Genomic DNA, 23,094 nt, shown 5'->3' on the forward strand with positions numbered 1-23,094 from the left:
CTTACTGTATAATACAGCGGTCTCAGCCTCCAGTATTTATGCTGCAATAGTTTATGAGTCGGGAGGCTAGGGTCAGTCTGTTATATCTGGAATATTTATCCTGTCTTATCTCTCTCTCGGAGGAGGACCTGCGCCCTAGGACCATGCCTCAGGACTACCTGGCCGGATGACTCCTTGCTGTCCCCAGTCCACCTGGTTATGCTGCTGCTCCAGTTTCAACTTTTCTGCCTGCAGCTATGGAACCCTGATCTGTTCACTGGACGTGCTACCTGTCCCAGACCTGCTGTTTTGCACTCTTTCTCTACCGCACCTGCTGTCTCTAACTCTGAGTGATCGGCTATGAAAAGCCAACTGACATTTACTCCTGAGGTGCTGACCTGTTGCACCCTCTACAACCACTGTGATTATTATTATCTGACCCTGCTGGTCATCTATGAATGTTTGAACATCTTGGCCATGTTCTGTTATAATCTCCACCCGGCACAGCCAGAAGAGGACTGGCCACCCCTCATAGCCTGGTTCCTCTCTAGGTTTCTTCCTAGGTTCCTGCCTTTCTAGGGTGTTTTTCCTAGCCACCGTGCTTCTACATCTGCATTGCTTGCTGTTTGGGGTTTTATGCTGGATTTATGTTCAGCACTTTGTGACATCGGCTGATGTAAGAATGGCTTTATAAATACATTTGATTGATTGATGTTTATTCTATTCCACTGATCCATTTACTTTATGTTCATATTGTTACGTTTTATTATTTCTTATTTTTGTTGCATTGCCGAAGGAATCTGTAAGTAATTATTTCTATAAGTAATCATAATTGAATGGTGTATACCATGTGTATCCTGCAGAGACTAATAAAACTTGAAAGTACTACTGTAATGCCAGGACAGGAAGTCTACTGTACTTCTGCCTGTCTCCACTAGATGTCTCTGTGCTGCAGTGTGTTGGTTCAATCTCACCTGGTACTGGCCACAGGGATGGAGGGGCTCCTGGACAGATCTAGGATCAGTTTGACCCAAATCCCAGCCTTACCCACTTGTACCCTGAGAAACTATGAGTAGTCTTTTGCAGCCAATCTGTTTATTTAATTGATGAAATTTGGGTTAATATACTGGTTCCTTTAGGTTCAATTGATACAATATAATATAGGCTTCATCAAATGTGATAATGTACGTATGGCTTGTATCTATATGTGTGACACAACAGGAGGAACCCGAGAGGCAGCTCTGCCTCAGGTCCCAGTCAATGAGACATTTCAATGAAGTGAATGAATGGCGGAGCGGAGCGAGACTAGAGACTGAGATCAATAGCAATCATGAGGTGCTGTTGCGCTCCGAGGAGATGACACATGGATGTGTGTTTCTGTATCTCAGCCAAACTGCTGCAGGGATAGACACTTGGTGTACACACTGAACGCTACCCTGAGACAGTCTCAAACACTGATGTGACTACGTTCTAAAAACAGCCCAGGATGTTACAATGAGAGGGAAAGAGGGAGAGAGGGGAGGGGGAGAGAGTGGGAGATCTCTTGGGAGATAAATCAGACGTCAAAAACGTTTTCTGTGAGAAACACTTGGCTTACGCACAAACACAGATTTCACCATGAGATCCGCCATCATTGTAGATCTGACAAATGTATTTGTATAATTTTTTTTTGAATGTTCAATGTTGGACATAAAACACTGTACAATCACCAGGAATTAGGTAGAACTAAATTCCGGCCAACTGACCTTCCACTCAAGGAAAAATCGGCCCACGGCTGAATGTAATTGGGGACACCTGCTGTAGATAATGGCCACTGCTTCTCATTAGCCACAACATATATAGACTACGCAAGCTATAAACAGTGACTGCATGCATACATAGGCCATACATAGGGGATACATAGTCTCAACGTAGGAGCTTTCTCTTTTTTCCATCATGGGTTTGAAACAGATACAGAGGGCAGCATAGGTTAGACATTGGGGCAACACAAACAATATGCAGAGTCCCCACAACCTACACTCCAGGCTACGTAGTCAATGCATAGGGCTACACAGGTCATACACAGGGCTTACACATGCTACTCAGTTACAGCTTGTACTGCCAAAGCCTCATTAGAGTCAGTGCTGTTGTACTGTGCTGTAGGGGGGTTGGTGGATACTAGTGTCTACACTACTCTCAAGAACTGTTGGAAGGCCAAAGCCTCATTAGAGTTAGTGCTGTTGTACTGTGCTGTAGGGGGGTTGGTGGATACTAGTGTCTACACTACTCTCAAGAACTGTTGGAAGGCCAACGCACCACTGAGCCAAATACCAACAAAGTGATGGTTTGGCAGCTCCACTGAGGGAACGGGGCCAAGGGCGTGTAAGGTTTGGAACTGGACATAACTGTAAGAGTGCTGTATGGTGTAAAAGGCATGTCCGGAGTAATACCTAATGGTATGTAATGTTACACTGTGTGGTCTAGTGAGCATTAGTGGAGTACTGTTGGTCGACACTCGAGGAGGTTCCACCTTTTTGTTGGCTACATATCTTAACGAAATAGTGCAAGATTTTGGCAAGTAAGACCTTTTTTCCCCCAGCAATGACTGAATGTCTATAGGTACATCTAGCTTGCGCTAACACTAGTTAGCAATTTACTTCAAACTGCAGACAGAGACATAACTATGGTATCCATTCATTCATTTGACTCTGGCTAAGTAGAAAAAGATCTTGACTGCCAAAATATCGCACTATCCCTTCAAGGTCTTGATGAGTCCCATTCCTGAATTTACACCTTGGACCCCTATGACAGAACATGATGCTGGTAAAATGCTGCAAATGTTCTGGTTGCAAATGAAGTTCACTGAACTACTATGACTTCACAGGAAGAGAAACAACTCACCACTTTGTCCTCCTGTTGCAAAGCATCCCGGTGGCATGGGAGAGGAAAAGAAAAAAGAGATGGGAGGGAGAGATTGGCAAGGTGAAATGAGGTCACATCCAAACCTGCTTGAGAGAACACACCTTCTGATGATAGAGTGTTTTCATGCAAATCAAAATGAGGTGGTACACAAACGTCCTTAACAGCAGCGCAGGACTGATTGATCATGAGTTGAGGTGGTGGGGCGGGGGGGACTCAACAGGTAGGTAATCCCTGTTTCAAAGCTCTCCACAACTATCGTTCCTCTCTCACACCCCCTGGCCTCTCCACACTTTGCTCGTTAGGGAGTGAGTGAGTGAGTGAGTGAGTGAGTGAGGTATAACTTTACTATCCTTTTGGGTTCCAAAAGTCCTCACAAGGATAGTAAAAAAAGAAAAAGAATGTTAGGTTAGGGTTATGTTTACAGTTAGTATTAGAATTAGGGTTAGGGATTTGGGGTTAAGGTTAGGGTTATGTTTACAGTTAGTATTAGAATTAGGGTTAGGGATTTGGGGTTAAGGTTAGGGTTATGTTTACAGTTAGTATTAGAATTAGGGTTAGGGATTTGGGGTTAAGGTTAGGGTTATGTTTACAGTTAGTATTAGAATTAGGGTTAGGGATTTGGGGTTAAGGTTAGGGTTATGTTTACAGTTAGTATTAGAATTAGGGTTAGGGATTTGGGGTTAAGGTTAGGGTTATGTTTACAGTTAGTATTAGAATTAGGGTTAGGGATTTGGGGTTAAGGTTAGGGTTATGTTTACAGTTAGTATTAGAATTAGGGTTAGGGATTTGGGGTTAAGGTTAGGGTTATGTTTACAGTTAGTATTAGAATTAGGGTTAGGGATTTGAGGTTAAGGTTAGGGTTATGTTTACAGTTAGTATTAGAATTAGGGTTAGGGATTTGGGGTTAAGGTTAGGGTTATGTTTACAGTTAGTATTAGAATTAGGGTTAGGGATTTGGGGTTAAGGTTAGGGTTATGTTTACAGTTAGTATTAGAATTAGGGTTAGGGATTTGGGGTTAAGGTTAGGGTTATGTTTACAGTTAGTATTAGAATTAGGGTTAGGGATTTGAGGTTAAGGTTAGGGTTATGTTTACAGTTAGTATTAGAATTAGGGTTAGGGATTTGGGGTTAAGGTTAGGGTTATGTTTACAGTTAGTATTAGAATTAGGGTTAGGGATTTGGGGTTAAGGTTAGGGTTATGTTTACAGTTAGTATTAGAATTAGGGTTAGGGATTTGGGGTTAAGGTTAGGGTTATGTTTACAGTTAGTATTAGAATTAGGGTTAGGGATTTGAGGTTAAGGTTAGGGTTATGTTTACAGTTAGTATTAGAATTAGGGTTAGGGATTTGGGGTTAAGGTTAGGGTTATGTTTACAGTTAGTATTAGAATTAGGGTTAGGGATTTGGGGTTAAGGTTAGGGTTATGTTTACAGTTAGTATTAGAATTAGGGTTAGGGATTTGGGGTTAAGGTTAGGGTTATGTTTACAGTTAGTATTAGAATTAGGGTTAGGGATTTGGGGTTAAGGTTAGGGTTTAGGGAAAATATGATTTTTAATGGTAATAAATGTTTTGTTCCCCACTTGTATAGTAAAACCAATGTGTGTGTGTATGTGTGTGTGTGTGTGTGTGTGTGTGTGTGTGTGTGTGTGTGTGTGTGTGTGTGTGTGTGTCTTTCAGTGCATGCATATATGTATGTGTGGGGGAGAGGTTGATCATTAAATATCACACTGTGGGTGGCTGGGTGGGCTTCCTGCATGGGGCCACCCCTACCCCAACATGTCTGTAGCCCAGGCCCAACCCCCCAGGGTGGAACACAGAGACCTCCCCCCTGCCCCCAGTCCCTGTCTAATACCCAATTAACCTTTACCAGCCTCCACCTGGGTCATGCACTGCTGCAGAATACGCACGCACACACACACACACACACACACACACACACACACAAACACCTTTGCCCCTGCTTAGACTACACACCGTCAGTGAAAGTGGAGTAAACAGGGGCGTTTTTGTGTGCATTTGTGTGTGTGTGTCTACAAGTTTCTCTTACACTGTTGGTGCGCAAGGACACCCTCCCTCCGCAGCGGGCACAGAACTTGGTCTGGCAGTAAGAGCAGAGGCTGCCACAGCCGTCAGCAAACTTGGTCTTGTGGCAGATGCCACAGGTGGGAGCGTCGTCCCGGTGCTGGCCCGTGGTGGTCTGCCGGCGCGTCTCCTCCCCCACCCGCCGCACCGTCTCCCTGTAGCTCCACATCTGCTGCTGGATACCTCTGAGAGAACAGGAAGGATGGAAAGGTACAGAGTTAGCTAAATCAAACCAAATCAAAATGTATTTATAAAACCCCATTTACATCAGGGGTTGTCACAAAGTACCTGTACAGAAACCCAGTCAAAACCCCCCAAACAGCAAGCAATGCAGATGTAGGAGCACAGTGGCAAAAATTCCCTAGAAAGGCAGGAACCTAGGAAGAAATCTAGAGAGGAACCAGGCTTTGAGGGGTGGCCAGTCCTCTTCTGGCTGTGCCGGGTGGAAACTATAAGAGTACATGGCACTTAAGGCCAGATCGTTCTTCAAGATGTTCAAACGTTCATAGATGATCAGCAGGGTCAAATAATAATCACAGTGGCTGTAGAGGGTGCAACAGGTCAGCACCTCAGGAGTAAATGTCATTTATAGCCTTAGGCTATAGGCTAGCCTTAGGCTATAAATCCACATTCTTCAGTACACTACTGGTGTTACAAAACAAACTGTTCACTTGTCATACCTACAAACAAACACAACCTCCTCCCGGGACTGTCCCACCAACAGTGACATCCCTGTATCGTATCCCTGTAAATACACACATACACACACAAAGACAAAATCACTCCCCATCCCATCTTCCTGTCAGCGCCCCCAGACTCATCTCCGGTACCAATTGGCCCTAAAGGTCAGACCTGGGTCACCTGCTGTTAGGTCTCCTCAGGGTTCATATCCTCAGCTCCATGACTCTCACTAAGTCAAACTGTCACAGGCCCCGTTCAAATACATAGGTCCTGTTTGAATAATTTAGAAATGTATCCTTCCTTACTCCCCTCTGAGGAAACCACCGCTCGAACGCAGTTCAATAGGTGAGAGCAAGGATTCATAACATTCCTTTCACCAATCAATTAAGGGAAGAAGATGAGGGAAGGAAGCTATCTTTAACTATTGGACTGCAGCCGACTCTACTACTCTGGCGAACTCTCTCAGATGGGAAAAGTTAAACTTAAATCTCTACTAGATTGTGCAACACTGTTGTGGAATGTTTTTTGAGGGGTAAATTAAAAACATCTTCATGGGTAAACAGAGAGAGAGGAAGAGAGATAAATAGAGAGAAATGTGTATTTATGAGGAGATCTGAGAGAGCACTCAGCTTTCAAGATTCAGGGGAGACTGTCAGACAGGCGCTCATTAAGAAAAGCTAGAAAACACTGAGATTCATGAATGAGAAACAAGGTTAAACCAAAGTGAGCCCAAGCTTTACTTCTACCAGCACAAACACACACTTCCCTTCAAATCACACCATTCAACTTTCTCTCATTTTTTTTAACGTTTATTTAACTAGGCAAGTCAATTAATAACAAATTTTTATTTACAATGACGGCCTACCCCGGCCAAACCCGGACCATGCTGGGCCAATTGTGCGCCACCCTATGGGACTCCCAATCAAAGCTGGATGTGATACAGCTTGGATTCAAACCAAGGACTGTAGTGATGTCTCTTGCACTGAGATGCAGTGCCTTAGACCGCTGCGCCACTCGGGAGCCCAATATAAATAAACCCTTTGTGAAATCCACATTTGTCCAAGTCCAAATAGGGCCAACAATTCACTCTGGGAAAACAACATTAGCATGAAGTGTCCCATATAGTAATTGCTGGAGTAATTACGCCATGCAGCACTAACAAGCTTGCAGAGAGTCAAGGACAACAGTAGCAACAACAAAGCCTACTGTACAATACGGAATGCAGATCCATAAATACACACAGATTTACAGGCATACTGAGATTAGAGGTTTCGATTGGGTCTGATCATGTTAGGGCCTCTACCTTGCTACCTCAAGCAGTGAATGGTGTGGCTATTCATCCAGAGCATTGGAGAGCGATCATTTCCCCAGTACTCTCCAATCGAGGGGGAAGGAGTCCTCTAGATGACGTGAAAAGCCAGCCGTGTCTCAGCCACGGTGCGTTGCGTCACCTAACAAGGACAAACGTCGTGCGGACACACACGCCGTTCTCCATTCATCAAGCCCTGGCAGGATGGCCCTGGTCACCATATACAGCGCTGGCTGTAAATCCTCCAGCACACACACACACACACACACACACACACACACACACACACACACACACACACACACACACACACACACACACACACACACAAAATGTCCCAGAGGAGCAATGGGTCTGTGTGGTTGGTCTCCACTATGTCTGACACCCGTATAGTAGAGCTGTGCTGCTCAATGGCTCATGTTAAAGTCCTCAATACCGGCAGTGTCTTGAGTCCAAAAACAGCCCATCACACGTGTGCAATATGGTGAAAAGCCCTAGTACCAAGTCAATCAAAGGACAATGCCAAGCTAATGTTTATACACATCAATGTGTAAAAGGTTTATACACATTCTGATTTATTCTGATCTACACGATGTCTCTATAGGCCAGGGGTGTCACACTCATTCCATGGAGGGCCTAGTGTCTGCTGATTTTTGTTTTTTCCTTTCAATTAAGACATAGACTAGTTGAGGGGTGTTCCTTACTAATTAATGACCTTCATTCATCAACCAAGTACAAGGGAGGAGCGATCGCCCGCAGCCACTCAGCCCTCCGTGGAATGGGTTTGACGGGTGCTCTAGGTGCAAGAGGATAGGTACTGTTTCAGGACTGAGGAGTGAACCTCACTCCCAAAATTCCTTCACACTCCATAGGAGAATGGGGATATATGAGAATTTCCTGGCACCATTGCAATGGATTCTGGGCAATGGAATCTCATGTTACCAGCTGGGAGAAGTTTCCGGTTATAGTTTCTCACTGAGGGGAACTGTAAGCGTATTTAGTGCTGAATACAAAACCCGAGCCCTAGCCCTTATCCCTAGACACTCCTTATAACCACTCTAAATAATAATATAGTCATTCATCAGATGCTTTTATTCAAAGCGACTTTGAGTTAATATGTGACCGGTGGCCACTAATGTGCCTTTTAGCCCTTTGTCTTGCCCACCAGGTGCGTCTGGTTGGCAAATCAAGGGCAGGGTTGTGCCAGTGTATTTAAGCAGAGCGCTTCCTTCCATTTGGGAGATTGTTTTGTTATTCGGAAGGTTGGCGTGCCTTTGGAGGACGAGAGTGGGGCCAGTGATAGCCCAAATATTTTGTAACTATAGTATAGTGTGTGTGTGTGTGTAACAGCACCGGTAAACGTTATACTGAGTTCCTCTCTCCTCCTCCTTGGGCACGCCAGCCTGAGTGAGTGCAGTGGGCCTGCTGATTGTTTTATGTGTGAAATGGATTTGATTATGTAAACTTCAACATAGGACACTTGGGAGAATTAAGATGTGATTGCTATGGAAATTATGTGCGCTTAACCTGGAAATGTATCATTGAGCATTTTTTTTTCAACAGAGACCATTGAAAGAAACTGACTGTGTTGGAAACTTCAATTATTAAATAGTTGAATATTTTGTGGAGAATAAACCCCAATTTGCACTCACTCAGGCTGGTGTGCCCAAGGAAGAGAGCGGAACTCAGTATAATGTTTACTGGCGCTGTTACATACACCATTCTTACAAAAGACATCTTTAAGACTCTTTGCATTCGGGCTATCACTGTCCCTGCTCTTGTCCTCCAAAAGCCCGCCAATCTTTCAAAAGACAAAAAAAATAATTATCCAGACGGACGGAAGCGCTCTGCTTAAATACACTGGCACAACCACGCTCTTGATCAGCCAACCAGATGAACCTGGTGGGCAAGCCCGAGGGATAGAAGGTGTGTTCGGTGGCCAACGGTCACATATGAACCTAATCTATATTATTATTTAGAGTGGCTATGGAGCAGGGGCTAGGGCTTGATTTTGCACACCACCAGTCACACACACATGTCCAATATACTGTATGTACCCCATGCAGGAATCCAACCCACAACCCTGGTGTTGCTAGCCGACTGAGCCATGAGATCTATGGGTACTCTGTATCTGTACCAATAAGCATTCATAAACTCACTCCCACGCCACCTGATAGAGCTGCAGTGACTAAGGGTTCCCTTCATGACTCACCCTCTCATCTCAGATCGATATTCAAAAGGCAAGAGGACATTAATCAAAAGACAATGAGCGAGTGTCAAAGAAGAGCGAGAGAGAATCACTTCACAGCCATTTAGAAATGAATCTCTCTCTCTCTCTCAACAGGAGGAGTCATCCACCTGATTGATTTCTGTAACTTCCCAGTCCTATAATAGACGAGCTTTAAAAAAAATATAAACAAGTTTCTTCCTCCTGCTATTTGCAAAATTGGAAAGCAGTAAAGGGTGCCAGCCTTGTGACTGGTCCCCTGTAGCGCTGGAATAAAGGAGAGACGTGTGTGTGGTCCTGGGTTTAGGTGGGAGGGGATTGAAGCTTATGACAACTTATTTATATCAAAAGGACAGAATAACACTTTGGTCTATGGAAGGTAGTTGGTTTAGCCCACTAACTTACTCTCCTCTGTTCCTATTGCTAGACAGGTTGGTCTCTTCCCGCTCTGGACGGCATCTCACCACCATATGGAATCAGCGGCACACAGTAAGCCACAGTCTCTCTTTCTGTCTCTCACTCTCTTAGGTTTTTCTCTCTCCCTGGCAGGATCTGCACTTCCCCCTCCCTCCTTTGCTTCCGGCAAATCTGTCGCCATGCTGAGTGGCCCGGGTGGTGTATAGCGTCACCTTCCCCCTCTCCAACCATCCATCCATCTCTTTCTTCAGCTCTCTCCCTCATCCCCGCCTCCACCTCTCTCTCCTTCGCCCCCTCTCCTCTGGTGTGCACACTCCTCAACTATGGTTAGATTTTCCCCTTCAAACCTCCCAACAATCAACCGATTGGGTGAAAAGGTGAATGTAGAAGCAAAACCGAAGTCTTCGGTTACCATAGCAAAGGAGTACACTGTGTTTTTACAACCATATTCAATTAAATTTAAGGGCTTTATTGGCATGGGAAACATATGTTTGCATTGCGTTTATACAAATTGCATTTATTTTCAGCAAACTTAACATGTGTAAATATTTGTGTGAACATAACAAGATTCAACAACTGAGACATAAACTGAACAAGTTCCGAAGACAGGTGACTAACAGAAATTTAATAATGTGTTCCTGAACAAAGGGGGGGGGGGGGGGGTCAAAAGTAACAGTCAGTATCTGGTGTGGCCACCAGCTGCATTAAGTACTACAGTGCATCTCCTCCTCGGGGACTGCACCAGATTTGCCAGTTCTTGCTGTGAGATGTTAACTCACTCTCCACCAAGGCACCTGCAAGTTATGGGAATTTATGAATTATCTTTGAAAGACAGGGTCCTGAAAAAGGGACTTTTTTTTTTTGCTGAGTTTATTTACAATGGTGTTTGTTCTTCACTGGTTGACCTTTTCTTGTGGCAAAAGGTCACAAATCTTTCTGCTCTGATGGCACACTGTGGTATTTCACCCAAAAGATATAAGAGTTTATCAAAATAGGGTTTGTTTTTTAATGCTTTGTGGATCTGTGTAATCTGAGGGAAATGTGTCTCTCTAATATTGTCAGGAAGTGCAGCTCAGGTTCCACCTCCTTTTGTGGGCAGTGTGTACATAGCCTGTCTTCTCTTGAGAGCCAAGTCTGCCAACGGCGGCCTTTCTCAATAGCAAGGCTATGCTCACTGAGTCTGTACATAGTCAAAGCTTTCCTCAAGTTTGGGTCAGTCACAGTGGTCAGGTATTCCACCACTGTGTACTCTCTGTTTAGGGCCAAATAGCATTCTAGTTTGCTCTGTTTTTTTGTTAATTCTTTTTAATGTGTCTCTCTCTTCCTTTTCTTGCTCTATTCAGCTCAGCTGCTCTCTCACACATTTCTCTCCACCACACGCTCACTCTTTCCCCTCCATCTCTGCCTCCCTCTTCCCTCAACCCTATACTGGGTACCCTTCTTAGTGGTTATGTACTGTAGGTTCACTTCGCCAGTACTGATTCACCAACCCTGATTCACAACATACCAACGTCAAGACACATGCATTGTATTGATTGTTGACTGCAACACAAACTCTCTTGGATACATGGAGTGACATTACTCTCTCCTTCAATAGGAGCGTTCACGTGTCCTAGACTGGTCTGGAGGGCCTATCCTCATTATTGAGTGGGACTTCAACAAGCCTGCAGCTCCAAGACAATAACATTTACCAGCAGAGAAAGAGAGAGTGAGGGATGGAGAGAGAAAAGAGGGAGAGTCAGTCCACTTGAGAAGACATTCCGCTCTGTCAAGAACACACCTCCTTACTTACACACCGTCACAGGCTTAAAGAGCACTAATGTCACGCACACACGCACGCACACACACACACACACGCACCCATGCGCACCCACGTGCACGCACAGTCATTAGCCAGATACCTGAGGATGTCGAGAATACAGATAAAAGACAGAGGGAGGGAGATAAAGAGGACGATATAGAGAAAGAGATTGGCCGCTAGAAATAGATAGATGGGGAGAAAAGATGAGGAAGACAGATGGAGAGAGCACCAAAGCCAACAGCAGAGCTAAGTGGGTAGTGTGCTCCCCAGACAGAGCTCCATATGGCTTGGCACAGTCGTATAGAGCTCTACCTTTAACAGGGTGGACACCATCTACAATCACACACACACACAAACCTCACACCATACAGGGAACAATATCCTGTAGTTACAGAAAGATACAGTACAAGTCATGCTAGGTTGTGTTGAGTTAGCTGTGTGCTAACTGTGCTTCTCTAGTTGTCGGGACAGTAGCCATGCTTTCACCTGTAAAGATACATAGAAATAAGCAGTCAGGAACTACACATGTGATTGGATAGCAGTCTCCTGACCCTGGCGCCATGGCAATGGCCCAGTAACACTCCAGTTCCCTCCTGAGGTTTTGAGATTGGCCGGGAAGTCACTTCCTGCACTCTGTGATTGGCTAGTATCCTAGTCCTATCAGGGGTCTCTCTGCTCAATGGGGTATATCAGCGACATAAGCTAGGCCTTATAGATACATCCATGTTGTGGAGGGGAGAGTAATGTAAGCTCTGTATGGTAAATATACACTGGTCCAAGCACACCAAGACAGTCGTGAAGAGGGCACGACAAAACCTATTCCCCACTGAAAAGATTTGGCATTGCTCCTCAGATCCTCAAAAGGTTCTACAGCTGCACCATCAAGAGCATCCTGACTGGTTGCATCACTGCCTGGTATGGCAACTGCTCAGCCTCCGACCGCAAGGCACTACAGAGGGTAGTGTGAACGGCCCAGTACATCACCGGGGCCAAGCTTCCTGCCATCCAGGACCTCTATACCAGGTGGTGTCAGAGGAAGGCCCTAAAAACTGTCAAAGACTCCAGCCACCCAAGTCAAAGACTGTTCTCTCTGCTACCGCACGGCAAGCGGTACCAGAGCGCCAAGTCTACAGTAGGTCCAAGAGGCTTCTAAATAGCTTCTACCCCCCAAGCCATAAGACTCCTGAACACCTAATCAAATGGCTACCCAGACTAATTGCATCCCCCCCCCCCTTTACACCACTGCTACTTCTGTTGTTATCATCTATGCATAGTCACTTTAATAACTCTACCTACATGTACATATTACCTCAACTAACCGGTGCCGCCCCACATTGACTCTGCACTGGTACGCCCCTGTATATAGTCTCGCTATTGTTATTTTACTGCTGCTCTTGAATTACTTGTTACTTTTATTTCTTATTTGTATTTTTTTAAACTGTATTGTTGGTTAGGGGCTCGTAAGTAAGCATTTCACTATAAGGTCTACTGTTGTATTCGGCGCATGTGACTAATACAATTTGATTTGATTTGAGTGTACAAATATTAGGAATACCTTCCTAATACTGAGTTGCACCCCCCCCCCCCCCCCCCTCCTCAAACCCTTAGCCCTAGGAACAGCCTCAAGTTGTCGGGTTTGGACTCTACAAAGTGTTGAAAGCATTCCACAGGGATGCTGTCCCATGTTGACTTCATTCTTGATACACACGGGAAACTGTTGAGCGTGAAAACCCAGCAGTGTTGTAGTTCTGGACACACTCAAACTGGTGCGCCTGGCACCTACTGCCATACCACTTTCAAAGGCACTTACATATTTTATCTTTCCCATTCACCCTCTGAATGGCACAAATACACAATCCATGTCTCGATTGTCTAAAGGCTTAAAAATCCTTCTTTAAACTGTCTCCTCCCCTTCATCAACACTGATTGAAGTGGATTCAACAAGTGGCATCAATAAGGGATCATAGCTTTCACCTGGACTCCCCTGGTCAGTCTATGTCATGGAAAGAGCAGATTTGTACACTCAGAGTAAAGTTAGAGAATTTGTTAATGTTTGACATGAGTTTTAGTGAGAATGTTACATGGCGGTAGGTGATGCTGATTCTAAGAAGTTGTCTTACATAGCCTATTTTGCTCTGTGGGCAAGGGGGAAGACATGGCTTTTGAGGGGTCATCTCTTTAATGTACTGAGAGTTATGGAAGCTTTTCCGTCTATCAACAGAATGAGTAGGTCTACCATTAATGCATTCTGAGTTCACTTCACTACCCTTGACACAAATATGCTTTCCATTACTTGAGCTTCCTGAATTCATATCACAGATCCACATCTATGCTCATCTAGAATCAGAGAAAAACAGATAATAGCCTGCATGTCAAATGATACACAACTACTTACAGTTCACCGCTTTTGACCAGGGAAAGTAGCTAAGGTCAAAAATGCATTATGTGGGGGATATGATGTCATTTGAGAAATGGCCAGATATGATAAGCATATCTTAATCCAGAAATAAAGTTCAGACCGGCCTGCTGACATTCCGTATATGTCGGAATAGTGACCGGGATTCCATGGTATGATGTCATAATTGGGCCACATTCCGGGATTCCTCGGGGAAGCAGATGTGATCCAGCTGATTTGCCCCTTAATCCCACCGCTCTCTGATCCAACCTCTCACACACGCATGCATGCTTGCGCAAAACACACACATGAAGCGCACACACACACACACTCGCATGCACAACCACTCACACGCACAAAATGTTAAAGTGCACGACCGCATAGAAATAATGACCTACAGTATATACACACACAACGTGTTCATTGTGCTGCAGACTCAATCTCCATTACAGACATAAGCCTAAAGTACTGACCACAGCTCCCGCAGACGCACACATTCTCAACTGCATCCTCAAACTCACCTCAGTCAAAGGGGCCTTAGATGCTGGACTGATAGTTGACATACCGGTACTTCAATATGACATACTTATCACTCTGGGTGAATACTGGCTGTTTTCCTCATCAGATCCAAAGAGATAGGAAGTCGTCCCTTACTAGACATCTGGGCTCAGGTTACCCAAATCCAAATTCTAACCTTCTGACCATTAGGAGGATATAGAATATCTGACCCTGGACCAGCCGTTAGGGGCATCACGCTTAACCACATATCCATAACACAAACCCATGTCAAAGACTCAATGATGGTTCAATAGCACAGTAAGAGCTAATTAACAGGTGATGTCCATCTTCTCACTGGGTTGTGGAATGTTGTGGTTGACATTAGCTTGGGAGCTAACACAAGTCTTCCAAGCCCTATACTACGTACGTGGTTTGAGGAGTTAGCGTGGTAACTTTGGTCAACTCTGAGTTCAACTCGGGATAACCGGTACCACGAAAGTGGCTCACCTTTTAGCCAGGTACATTTCTATGGCAACGAATCATTCAGATCTAACCTGCTACCGGGCAGGCTAACTCAGGGCTTACTACATTTATTCTGAATAAAAGTGTCTGAGCCACGAGTTGAGGACAGATGAAATCAGATTCCCTCCCTCTCACAAAGATTGTGTCTTCATCCCCTTCATTTTTTTGTGTGTATTAAATAATAGTCATTTTTAAAATACCTAGCACATTACACATTTTGTAATGACAGAATGCATTTCAAACTTTACGCACAGTAAAACTTGTGTATGACAAATACAACTATTTTATCAATAGGAATGGGGGGGGGGGGAGATGCTTGTTCATTGAAAAGCACACCAAAGACGCCATTAACGATAAGTAATCAAATAAACACGGCACTCCAACACACTAGCCTGCTGAATTTGCAAGATAACTTTTCTTTAATTTAGATTTCGGCACAAATGAAAACGCGACACTGACGCTCCCATAGATTGATGTTTCAGCATTGTTTCAATGAAGAGTTCTGACTCTCCCATAGATTGATGTTTCAGCATTGTTTCAATGAAGAGTTCTGACTCTCCCATAGATTGATGTTTCAGCATTGTCTCAATGAAGAGTTCTGACTCTCCCATAGATTGATGTTTCAGCATTGTCTCAATGAAGAGTTCTGACTCTCCCATAGATTGATGTTTCAGCATTGTCTCAATGAAGAGTTCTGACTCTCCCATAGAGTGATGTTTCATCATGGTCTCAATGAAGAGTTCTGACTCTCCCATAGATTGATGTTTCAGCATTGTCTCAATGAAGAGTTCTGACTCTCCCATAGATTGATGTTTCAGCATTGTCTCAATGAAGAGTTCTGACTCTCCCATAGAGTGATGTTTCATCATGGTCTCAATGAAGAGTTCTGACTCTCCCATAGATTGATGTTTCAGCATTGTCTCAATTAAGAGTTCTGACTCTCCCATAGATTGATGTTTCAGCATTGTCTCAATTAAGAGTTCTGACTCTCCCATAGAGTGATGTTTCATCATGGTCTCAATGAAGAGTTTGGCATTCAACTAGCCACAGGTGACATGCATGCGCCGTTAAAAGCCTGCTAGAGTTAGCGGCAGGCGGATGAGTAATATTCCCCTTCATAGTATGGATGAAGATTGAGCTTGAACATGAAGCTAACTGAAGCTTCAATCGTAGTATATCCCTCTGGTCTAAGGCAAGGTTACTCATTATGTGAAGATAGTTAAGTTCACCAGCTCATCTGTTACATTTCACTCCCTTTTAACCACCTTGTCATCAAAGACCCATAACCAGCTTTAGCCACCAATGTGACAGACTGGGTTCGAACCCAGGTCTTCTGACCGCCCCAAGACTATGTTAGAATAACCAACTCAACATGAAAAGAAATAACAGACAGCAAAATATGGTTGTATAATGGTTTTTACCGGACATCGTTTTGCTGAGGAGGCTTCTTCTGCCCAACCAGGTTCACAGTTCTTGCTTGGATGGGCTTCTCCTCCCTGAAACACACAAGAGGGACAATGTTGTTGGAATTTTGTCAGAAAATTATGTTAATAATGTATACAATGGTGCAGTTTGAGGGTTCTTTTAGAAGGTGGACGTATGACTCGATTTAGACATTTACACAGTTGCTGACGCCTGCCAGATCTTACAATGCCTGGATAAGTATTTAACATATCAGCTAACCAGATATGTTATAGCAATCTGGTGGCCGACTACACAGTCGATGACGTGGCACGCGATCATTGGTTGATGCATGGAACCTCTGAGCAGAAGATCCCAGGGGAGTGATTGGGGACATTGCCCTGTGTAGTGTGCCGTCTTTCGGATGGGTTAAACAGGTGTCCTGACACTCTGTGGTCACTAAAATATCCCGTTGGAACTTATTGTAAGAGTAGGGGTGTTAACCCCGGTGTCCTGGCTGAATTCCCAATCTGGCCCTCATACCATCATGGCCACCTAATCATCCCTAGCTTCCAATTGGCTCTTTCATCCCCCCTCCTCTCCCCTGTAACTATTCCCCAGTCTGTTGCTGTAAATGAGAATGTGTTCTCAGTCAACTTACCTGGTAAAATAAATAAACATGAAATACATCAGGCGTATTCCTCTGCCCAGGTGTTGCTGACACATGCCAGATCCTACAGTGCCTGGATAGGTATCGTAAGTATCAGCTAACCACATCATATGTTATAGAAATCTGACAGTCGATGACGTGGCACACAACAATTGGTTGATGAATGCAACGTCTGAGCAGGGGAACGTGACCATCTACTCCACTACTTCCTGTTCTTCTTCAACAATTAACCAACATCTGATTAATCAGAATAGAGAAAAGTAGTTGCTAGGTAGATAATCAATTACAAAAACGTGATTCACCATATTTTATAACTACACAACTTTGACTTAGAAAACAATAAAATCTCTGATAAAATTATTATACAAAAGTATGTTTTTCACTTTTATCTCGAAATTACTATCGGATATATTATTTTTCCCATAAATGTTAAATACACATCAATGGGTCCTCTGATCATCTTGATCACAGAGAAAACACGAAGAGAACCCCACAACATGATGTGTTCTGTCTAAAACTGAAAGGAGTGACAGATCTGTAACAACACATCAAATCAAATTTGATTTGTCACATACACATGGTTAGCAGATGTTAATGCGAGTGTAGCGAAATGCTTGTGCTTCTAGTTCCGACAATGCAGTAATAACCAACGAGTAATCTAGCTAACAATTCCAAAACTCCTACCTTATACACACAAGTGTAAAGGGATAAAGAATATGTACATAAAGATATATGAATTAGTGATGGTACAGAGCGGCATAGGCAAGATGCAGTAGATGGTATCGAGTACAGTATATACATATGAGATGAGTATGTAAACAAAGTGGCACAGTTTAAAGTGGCTAGTGATACATGTATTACATAAAGATGCAGTAGATGATATAGAGTACAGTATATACGTATACATATGAGATAAATATGTAGGGTATGTAAACATTATATTAAGTAGCATTGTTTAAAGTGGCTAGTGATATATTTTACATCAATTCCCATCAATTCCCATTATTAAAGTGGCTGGAGTTGAGTCAGTGTGTTGGCAGCAGCCACTCAATGTTAGTTAGCCACTCACAGTCAGACACCCATCTAATGACAGCTCAAACACATTGTGTTTGAGCTGTCATTAGATGAGTGTCTGACTGTCTAGTATAGCTGTTCAAACCTCCCAACTTCAATTACACCGATTGGGTGAAAAGGTTGATGTAGAAGCAAAACCTCCTTCTTAGGTTACAGTAGCAGAGGAGCACACTGTGTTCTTACAACCAGCAGGTTTTTTTCCTGACTATGTGACCTATCCAGGAAAATATCTCCACATACAGAACATACACCCACACTGCACATGCACAGGCAGTTACTGTAGTATGAATACAAAAGCACTGTGTAAACATTGATATGGCGGGTTGGATTGAATTCCAGCATATGTGTGTGTGTGTGTGTGTGTGTGTGTGTGTGTGTGTGTGTGTGTGTGTGTGTGTGTGTGTGTGTTCGTACTAGGCTACTGTGGCCACACTGCTCTCTTCAGGTTTCATCAGCGCTTCTCACATTAGCGGGTTCATCAAACGGATTTACAGCATAGAATTAGATTAGATGACATATCAGTCCAGCCTGGGTCTACCATGAGCTGATGTTGTGATTAGAGTAAACGATCCTATAGGATATACATGTAGGTGAGTTCTGTGGATGTAAGACTTAGAAGAGGCTGTTTTCAGCGTTGCCTTATCGCTAGAGTGTGGGCACATAGCCTACTGTAGCATAGGTCCCAATTTAGATCACACAGCACACCATGCAAGCATGCATACACACACACACACATGCTACAGTAGCTTATGTGCTCCGACTAGCAATAAGGCAGAGCTGAAATATAGTCTTGCGCCTATGATGAAAATGATGAAAATAATGCATGACCACTTGTGCATTGGACAGTTCTTTCTTTAGATGCAATGAATCGATCTGCAGATTCAATGCAGGGCTAGCACTCTGCAAAAGGAGCCAAAAATAGAACACAGACGTGAATAGCAGAGAAGAAGGGGTTCTCATGGGAGCCTAGTTATTCATTCTATATAAGACTATGCGATAGCAGTGACTGTGGTCTGACGTCATATCACCTCGCTGCAGTTTGTCAGACTATCCGTGGAGAAATATGCTACCCAGAAAGGGGTTCAATTTAACTCACGATGATAAACCTCAGAATTGTTGTCGTGACAAATACAACATACCTGCTCCTTCCACACTGGCTCGCGCTCTATGTGTGAAAATACTAAAATAGCACAGGCTGTTTTTGACCATCATCCACTGTAATAAAACAACACATAAACTAGGTTACATGCGTTTACTGTAGCCTTTCTGTCAAGATGGGCTGCTGTAGGCTGATGCGAGAGTGCTGGTGCTGGCCTACATTGGGCTGATACTCAACCGCACCCGGTCACCAAAGCAACAAACGTACACGCAAACAGCTGTTGAGATATGGGATGGAAACACACAGTGCTTGACTTCAACTCAAATTGGTGCCTGTACTCATTTTGGATGCCGGTACTGTTTATATTTAGGTGCAGTAGCTCCACAATACTTTTGAGCTAATATTCTAAAAGAAGAACAGGAGCTCAAGCAGTAGAACAGTTGAGGTGCTGGTACTCTGTTCCGTGAGCTCCTGCCCAATTCAAGCACTGGAAACACACTGCTAGGGCAGAGATGCTGTTTCACTGATTTTACACGCAGAAATGACAGAATCTCGGTCGAATGATGCTGTGCAATCGCAGCCTGCTGTTAGCCTGTCTGTAGCATACAGAAGCTGTGCTTGGGAATATACTAGCCTGGGCTATAGGTTATTTAGAACCTATATAGCCAGCGGTTTAGAATTGTTCGGATATGACAGAACACATACTTGCATTGGGGGAAATGGGAGCGGTTGAGAAGAAATGAGTCTGATGTTCGTTTATTTGTGTCCGGGTACTAAAAGACAGTAGAGTGTGAAGCTGCTGTGTGTCTCGGGGACGACCTACCCCTTTTCTCTCTCTCTCTCTCTCCCTCCCTTCCTGTCCCCTCTTCGTCTCTTACACCTGTGACGGGCCTGACCCAACACACTCTTACTCAAAAGCTCCCCCCCCCCCCCCCCCCCCCTCTCTCTCTCTCACACACAAACTCTCAATTCATGTTAGGACATCTTGTTAGGTCATCCTTGACTCTGTAGGCTAAAATGTAGGCTATAGATGGTTGAGACTGAAATAAGCTACACTATCTTTGCCGTGAGAGGAGCTGGGGCAATATAGGAGCTACCATCTCATGTTAGGGGAGTGCAGCTGACCATTGAACACTAAAGTAGGCAGTCTCACATGCATGGAGCTGTCCACTGGCATTCTGTATGATCACAATCAAGAGTTGCTGATACCATGGTCCATATAACAAGGATACACCGAGGGATAGCCTACATGCTGATAAACACATAACCTACACACACACACTCACTACAGCAAATCACTACACACATCGACAGTCTATGCTGCACCTTAGTGCCATGAGTAGGTTAGATAGACAGATATGTGTATAGGTTTGTTAGCCTATTGGTAGCCTAGCGGCAGTATGGCAGCATCTCTGCACAACATCTCCCCAGCATCTCCAGAGCGGAAATAGCCCCAGTATCTCCCTTACTTTAACATGGCCTCTTCCTTCTCCTCCTCCTCCTTCTGTCGAGCTAGCACGGCCATTATGATCTTCCTCTCCTCCTCTGTCAGATGGCTCAGGTCCGGTTCGGGCATGGACGCCGGCACGACGGGTGGACGCGCGCCGCCCGGAGGGCCCACCGAGGCGGACATCTTCTCCCCCTCTCTTTGGCGGCTAGGATCACTGACAGAAATCCCGCTGGCGGTGCCCACGGATCACGACATGGCCCATGGACGAAGCAACGGCTCGGGCAAGTGATGCAAGGCTCCCATGGTGGCAGGCACCCACGGTGGGAGTGCTTCTTCGGTTCCTAGTCGCCTTTTCTCTTTCTCTCTCTCTTCCTCTCTCTCGCTCTTTTCTTTTCTCCCCCCCACCCCCCACCCGCCCTCCTCTCCCCTCCCCTCCACCTCCAGTTACGGGGAGCCCATGTCTCCGGCAGAGAATGATAGGCTACTCGGCCCCCTGGTGAAGCTAGCTTCGTTCAACGCAGAGCGATGTTTCTCTACCGCTGCCCAGTCTGGAACGCTGGCTAGGTGGGCTTCTTGTTTTACACCACTGCCGCGCTCTGCTGCTGATGCTGCTGCTGTCACGGAGATGTAGAACCGTCAATGGGACCGCAGCCCCTGAAGCGCGCGCACCTTCTCACGCAGGGAGCGCGCATTCTCATTTGAGAATGGGGGCTCGCCGTACGAGGCGCGTGCTAAATATTATATTTCACTTCACCAATCGAAGCGTGCTAGTGACGCGCGCCCTTCCTCCATTCCTTCTTTCCTTATACGAGCACCTGGCACAAACACGTGCGTGTGAGTGTCAGTAGTGCTGGTGAATCTTGTTAAGACCCTAGCTCAAAATACTCGCAACACAAATTTAGCGTTCTGGTGGTTGTTCTATAGGCCTATCTTCCATTCAATGAAAATGTGCATGCGCCCATTTCAGGACCACGGACAGTGCAGTGGGCAGCCGGCGACGAGGTTCTACATGAGACGGATAATCCAAGTTTCCACGCCTTTTTTCATAAAACATGTAACTTTATTAGGCTAAAAAGTTGTTGTAGTATATAGTACGTTGCTAGTTAACGACGTAAAGGATGCCACTTTTTATGAATGTGGCCATGTGTATGTTGTCTAGTAGCCTACATCATGTGCAGGATAAACTCTAACAACGGGAATTCTAAACCACCCATTGTATAAATAAGCAATAATACTTGAGAGGCCATATGTTATGAAATTTTTATCGTGGATGTAATGTGGTCATAGCCACGAAACGAAGCCGTTGTATAATACTACATATTATAGTCTCATTCATTGAATTTAGCTCCAACCGAGTTGTAGCCTGTCTGTTGGCTGCCTGTTTGAGGTGCTCGATTAAGGCAGCTCCCCGCACCTCTCTGACTCAGAGAATGCGGGAGACACATTTCAGTTGAATGCATTCAGTTGTACTACTGATTTTCCTTTCATATCATAAGTCTTCCACTTTAGCCAGACGCAGGTGTTTCACAGCTCTGCTACAGTATGTGTAGTGCTACAGGTTTTGCAGCTCAATCTAATAACAGCCGGTGATTCCATGCTAAGAAAGTCAATGTTTGTAGGAGCGAATGGGGATTTTATGTCATAGGCTATCCAGCTTTCAAGAAAATCATGTTTTCAAAGAACCAGCCCCAATTCATACACAATATCAGCCTACCAGCAGATGGCAGCACGTACCGGTCAATAATAGAAGCTATTCACTGGACAAACAACTATTGACGTTCAGGCCTATAACACCATTGATTTAGGAATCTGTCACCCTACAAATGTGCAATATTTAGGGGTGCTGCATAGGCTAGTTTCGCTGTAACCCGGGATGATTGAATATTAAACATTTGGCTGTTTCTTATTTAGGTTTACACAATACTTCCTTGCAACATATGGTAGCATTTTGAAAACAACACAAGATACACATTGTTGTTCCAAGCAGAAGGCCTAATAATGAACAATAATAAGAATAAGAATTCATGTTGGGGTTAATTATTAGCCCCGAATAACATGTAGACAGACGTAACTTACAAATAACTTTTATGTTGATATGGTGAATACAGGGTTTTGTCTTGACGCCACTGCTGTAGAGCCATACGTTAAATTGCCGTTCACCTAGCAGTAGGCGACTGTACATGGGATAGCCTACAAATTGGCTTCTAGAGGACTTTTCTACCTGTCTCAGCTAAACTGGTGAAAAATACTCAGTATGAGGTCGAAGTATTGGATGTGGTCGGTGTGGTGAAGTTCTCGGGCCGAGGCTTTCACCAAGGGTCAGGAAAAAATGAGTGTGACAGTAGGAGTGAAGTTTTGGAAAAAGTGGACCCATGACTTTTGGCTGTTCCATTTGTGGTTACAGGGTGGGTGAAAACAGAGTTGGGTGCTGTAGAATTGGTGAGGGTAACCAGAAGTGGTCTTGTGATAATTGTTGTTTCTGCTGGTCAGAGGGAGAAGGCTTTCTGCGTTAAACAAACAGGGTTAAGTAATGTGAGTTATTTTGCCCTCAAGAAAAGGGCGCCATTGAAAGGAGTGATTACTGGGGT

The 23,094-nt window shown here is 44.4% G+C and overlaps 1 protein-coding gene across 13 annotated transcripts in view; it reads right to left on the reverse strand.

Moving 5' to 3' along the window:
- Positions 1-21,150, reverse strand: part of LOC110528651 (regulating synaptic membrane exocytosis protein 1) — a 65,261-nt gene extending 44,111 nt beyond the window's left edge. For all 13 annotated transcript variants that reach the window (XM_090239918.1, XM_090239910.1, XM_090239897.1 and 10 more), the window contains exons 1-4: positions 20,526-21,150; positions 16,234-16,308; positions 4,928-5,147; positions 2,860-2,871 (exon numbers count right to left, since the gene is read on the reverse strand). In XM_090239918.1, coding sequence (XP_090096044.1) covers positions 2,860-2,871; positions 4,928-5,147; positions 16,234-16,308; positions 20,526-20,689 — 471 coding nt within the window. In that variant the 5' untranslated portion in view covers positions 20,690-21,150. The remainder of the gene's footprint in view (positions 1-2,859; positions 2,872-4,927; positions 5,148-16,233; positions 16,309-20,525) is intronic.
- Between the last annotated feature and the right edge of the window lie 1,944 nt (positions 21,151-23,094).

The sequence above is a fragment of the Oncorhynchus mykiss genome, chromosome 1 (genome assembly GCF_057628025.1).
Source record: "Oncorhynchus mykiss isolate SJ-2025 chromosome 1, ASM5762802v1, whole genome shotgun sequence".
Classification (NCBI taxonomy): Eukaryota; Metazoa; Chordata; class Actinopteri; order Salmoniformes; family Salmonidae; genus Oncorhynchus; species Oncorhynchus mykiss.